Here is a 5,371-nt window from a genome sequence, read left to right as displayed (position 1 = left end):
ACCAAACCCAGGCTTTTTCCTTTGAATAGGATTCAAAAGTTAAAATAAAATACAAAAAAAAGCACAGCAAACCCTTCTGAAAATAGCCAGGATCTGAGCAACTACTGCATACAAGGGAAAAGGAGAGAAGTAGACGGGCTGTAATTCTTTCCTTCCAACTGTATTTTGAAAGAAATCAGTGTTGCTTCTGCACCACTCAGAGTCCAGTCAACACGACACACAGAGCACGTTCACCCAGCTGGTTTTTTAATGGCTCAGAAAGGGATGTGGACACTGCAAGTCCTAACAGGAGCTTCATATCACAAGTGGGCCCACACCTGTGTGACTTTCAATCAGCAGAAATTAAGGAATGAGGGGGACATTAAGCACCACACATTAGCCATCTCGCAGACTAGGAGCAGCTGAGCAAAGAGTCTAAGAAACTAAACTGACAATTTTCTGGTGCTCTTCTTTACAAAGTATTCGTTCAGAGACATGAGAGATGAACAACCTGTCTTTATCACATCCAAGAGATGACAATCGTGCATACCGAAGGTCTTTGAGAAATTCCCTATATTCACACTATGCAGCTATAGAACACTGCTCACTTCTTGAACTTTCCAACAGCAAAACTCCACTTTAAGACAAGATGAACATTGGTTTTATTAATTACACCATAAATAATTGTTTCTACAATATCATATATTTCAGTTTCTGAACCTATATCTGAAGAAAGTTCCGAAGTTTGGGGAATACTTTCAGTGCATTCTGTGTAGTCCTTTCTATAACCTCTTCAACTGGAATTCCTTTAATTTTGGCAATATATTCTGCAGCAATGTAAATATTTTTTGGTTCATTTCTCACCTGAAAACAAACAAACAGACCAAATTACAGATCCCCACAAACCACAGATGTTTCAGATTCAGTACTTCCCGACACAACTTCAGTCACGTTGTGGCACACGTGCCAGAAAAATTATATGTATCTGTTCTTCTTGGATTATTTTCCCCTTTGCCCATCCCTGCTTCTCCTTTCCCAGCCTCAGGAATACTGACTTGTTCATCTCAAAATTTTCAGTTGTCAACCTCTTTCATCCCTTGTATCCGTGCTTATACAACTTTACTCTCTTGTGTCAGTAACTGTGTTCCATAGGGTGCGGGCTTGGATATACACACATACAAGTGTTCCTTCCCATCATTTACCTGTTTTTCAGGCCCCAGAGCAGGAGAGTCAGTTTCCAAGCACATACTTTCCAGAGGTAAGAGTTTCACAAGCTTCTGCTTCTTGAAGAAAATAAGACAGCTATTAAACACCTTATGCACTTAGACCTGTGGTAAAAAAAATGTATGAAGGGAGGATATCCTCTGCATTTAAAAGCAATGTCAAAAAGACTTTGGTGCATTTTATCAACAATTTCAGAGTGGAAGCAAGGATACCAGGAGCTGCTCAAGAAGCCCCTTCAAATTAGGATTATGTGCTGTTTTCTAAATATCTGAAGTACTATTATCTGAACACTGAATCCATTGTTATTTATTAAATCACGTAGTTATATTGCACAAAATACCCTATATTTAGAGTTGCCAATGCCATTTTGACTTGCTGTCTTTCTGTATATATAAAATTTGTGTACCTTTTTCCCCATCTCTGCTTTTACCCCTAAATCCCAGTTTGCTTTCCTTTCTCCAAGTTCCTGACCTTATTCCTATCTATATCCATCCCCCACACCCCTTCCACTTGAATCACGCCTTTTCCTTTCTTACATTTCCTGAGCTTATCACAGAAAGCGACGATGGTGCAGGATGGAAACAGACTGCTATCCCAAAATAAGAAGTTAGCATAGTTTGCAGCAGCCCAGAGTAGAAATTAAAAGAGTAGTCTCACTAAATCAATGGGCTGAACCTGGCCAATGTTGTATTTAAGCAATTTAGCTGCTTCTTTGCTGGATGCACCTTGTGATAATCACAATTTTTCAAAGGTCTGTAACTTAGCCAATTGTGAGCAGGTTTCCTTTTGAACAGAAAGTGCACTGAGATAGAAACTAGTCCTTTTCCACATGTCATGTCCCTACTCTAAAACAGTACAGTGACAGAAGCCTCCAATGAAGAGTTCACCAGAAACCACATTAAAATGAGAAAAAAAAGCCTATTTTCTTAACCCTTGTTTCTTAGGAATAGCTGAAGTGTTTTAGCCAAAATTTCCCCCCAAAAGTCTTGCTAAGGCAAGAGCCCCAAGTAGAAATTTAGCCAAAGTAAAAATGTGAAATGCTATAAGTGACTGAAACTTCTATTGAGAAGTGTCAGGTGACAGCAACCATACACAAGTACTGCTAGTCCCACTTCAAACTGTACAGACTTAAAAAACAAGCATATTCTTGAGGTGCACAGTGAAAACAGTCATGTTTGCCATCATGATAACTTGTCAGCTATTATCTCCAACCCCCAAGGACCAAGAAGAAGCAAACCCCTTTAAATGTTACCTGTTCACTCCTTATAATGGAAGGAGGAATGGAGAAGAAGTATCCAGCTTTCACCCCTTCCATCGCTACAGATGGCTTCCCATCAAATGCATGGAGCAACACCTTTGTAGCACCTCAGAGAAAAGCAGCAAACCAAATCATTAGCAGTGCTTACAGCAGGTCTGCAATGTCAGCTTCCAATGGGACTCTGGTCCCATAAAGAATGAATACAGAATCTCTGCACTATTCCTCCCGAGTTTCATGTACACAAACTGAATTGAGGACATGGCACAACTGAAGAAATTCCGTTGACAAAAGCCATGATGAAGAAAATGCATTAAAAACATACCTTGTTCCTTTAAGACATTAATGGTTGGTCTTCCAGCTGAACGGGAATGAACATTTCTGAACAGCAAGGAGAGACCCAGCATTAGGAAATTCAGCAAAATACTTTTTTTTTAAAACACAAACGAACTAGCAGCAGCTTGGGATGAAAATAATTAATCTGTATTACACCTTTTAACAGGAAAAAAAAAATCCAGAAATGTATATATGAACCATTTTAGCTACAGTGAAGATATAGCAACAACAGAGCAAGAACAGGACACAGAAGACCACTGTATTCAAGTGCAAACATAGGGAAAATTCTATTAACTAAATCTCAAACTGGAGACTGACAGGACACTAATGCCAGTTTAATCCATGTAAGAAAAATTCTGTGGAGTCTTAGTAACTATAAATCCTGGGAAATATTTCCACATGTTACTGAGATGTGGGAAATTCTCCTACTAGTATAAACAAAACCTACAAAGGCAAATCCAGTCTTCTCGCTAACTCAATCTGCTTGATCAACACCTGTCTTTGTCCTTCCTTCTGTTCATCCGTGCTGGCAAATCTGGGAGTGAAATCTAGTCCAACCTACAGCACAAGAAGAGAAGTGAAAAAATTTTATGGAACTAATGCTTGACTAGACCACAATACCATATATGAAGGCAAAAAATGCTTCAAAACTGCAAGGCATTTCAAAATATGTATACTAGAGACTGCAACTAAAATGAGCTCAACTGTAGCTTAACTCAGAAAGGAATCCATTCTCAACCATAAGCTTTTCAACTATGAAAGCATTTGGGGGCAGATAGTTCCTAACAAGTGTATTTAACATTCTAACCTGTAACTGGTTTTCTGAGGTTTTACATTCTGTTGAATATTATTTCACAGATTAAGCCTCAAACCTAGATCTCCAATACAAGTAAAATTTCTGGCCTGAACCTGTAGCTTTAGTCCTATCTCTAGCAAATATTAACCAGTAACTCTATACTTTTTTTGATTTAAACATGTTCAGGCAAAATTTAAAGTTTGCCAAAGCAGCCCCATTCGTAGTTACACCAACCAAAGTCCTTGATATACAGTACAAGTACAACACAGCAAGTTTAGCTACAAAACTCTGCCAGTAACTGCTTTTTCTGCAGCCAGTGCAGAACCAGTCATAAGTCCCTCTGGTACCAACACACAAACTAGGCAGACTCTACCCTAAAGCTTTCAAGCCTCAAATAGTTTATAAACAAATGTAAGACAGGAGACAACACATGGATACAGACAGATGAGGGATCACAAGAAAAGAGGATTGTACAAGTCGTTGAGGTGTGCTGAAATCATAGCTTAGCCTAACTTTGTCAGAGAAGGCAGGAAAGATCTGAATGAGGTTAACAATGTGACTTGACATCTCACTGTGCCAGAGAACAGGTCAAAAGACATTTGGGTATAAGACGATATAGCATAATTATGCAATCTTCCTACTAAATCCACCAGCATAAATGCCGTCTATTTCCTAATAACGATAATGAAGGAAAAGATGGAATCAGGCATATCTATGAAGGAAAGCACATTAAGAGAATTACAAATCAGACTTAGCGCTTGTTCAGACTGACAGCAATACTTACTGCATACGCACAACCAACCATTCACTAAGTTTTTGTAACTCTGGTGACAGGTGCTGCCAAAGCCATAGGCATTTAAACAAGTTACAGAATTCTACTTACTTCTCCAATCCCCACCAATTTATCTTTGTAGAGTTCTATAAGCGGCAATGCAGCATCTAGATCCTGCAAGATAAATTAAAGATGCAACCCTCACTGCCCTTACAAGATGGAAGGGTTACGAACTCAGCATTATGATTAAATTGGGGTTTCCTTCATCATTCTTAAATTCTGCACCTTAAAATTTGCTATTACTGTGAATTGTGCGGTCAGACAGATTTTAGAAACCTGCAGGATTTCCCTTCTTTACTTAGTGATCCTTAATTTCAAGTTATCTTTCCACAGGAGCAGAAACAGTAATTAAAGCAAGGCTCATAAAAAGCTTGGTAACACTAAATGGCTTCAGACAGCTCCACATTTTTCAGGCTAAAGGCACATACGGTTGCTTTCCACTTCCCATGCTAACAAAGGGACATCTGCAAATGCACAGGCATGCTGTTCGCTGCAAGCAAAGCACTCACTTGGGATTTTAAAAACTGTTTCACTGCAGTAATATGGCCAGATGACTCCAGTGAACAGTTCTGCTTTAGGACTAACACAGACAAACGTATGTGCTAAGAGACCCTGGGATTTGATCCGCTGGGTCTTCTGTACTACAGAAGCGCAGAAAATCTGAAGTTAAATCAGGCAGATCAGAGCATCCCGTCATCTGCCCTGAGCAGTCCCAGCAGTATTTCATAGCTGCGCTAATCTAACTTGCCTGTTTTACCTGCAAAGTAACACTGCGCTGCTCCTCTGGCGAAACCTCTTGAACCGGGTGAACTCCAAGGCACGGCAAAACAAACCCTGGGAATCTAGACACGGAGCAGACATCAGTAGTGTGAGAGACCACAGAGAAAGCAAGTTTAAAGGCAAAAAGAATGGCCGGCCTGACCAAGGAAGAAGGCAGCGCGTCCCCCGT

The 5,371-nt window shown here is 39.8% G+C and overlaps 1 protein-coding gene across 1 annotated transcript; it reads right to left on the bottom strand.

The window, feature by feature from the left end:
- Window positions 1-480: 480 nt before the first annotated feature.
- On the bottom strand, window positions 481-5,296 carry TATDN3 (TatD DNase domain containing 3; the record flags this gene model as incomplete). Its single annotated transcript, XM_009703007.1, has 7 exons — window positions 481-843; window positions 1,182-1,262; window positions 2,456-2,568; window positions 2,784-2,839; window positions 3,243-3,352; window positions 4,474-4,536; window positions 5,180-5,296. Coding segments are annotated over 7 exons (684 nt in total), but the record flags the coding sequence as incomplete, so codon positions are not given.
- Window positions 5,297-5,371: the final 75 nt, after the last annotated feature.

Source organism: Cariama cristata, unplaced genomic scaffold, assembly GCF_000690535.1.
Source record: "Cariama cristata isolate BGI_N322 unplaced genomic scaffold, ASM69053v1 scaffold18646, whole genome shotgun sequence".
NCBI classification, from domain to species: domain Eukaryota; kingdom Metazoa; phylum Chordata; class Aves; order Cariamiformes; family Cariamidae; genus Cariama; species Cariama cristata.
Note: the sequence above shows the minus strand (reverse complement) of the source record. Positions and strands in the feature narration are given on the sequence as shown.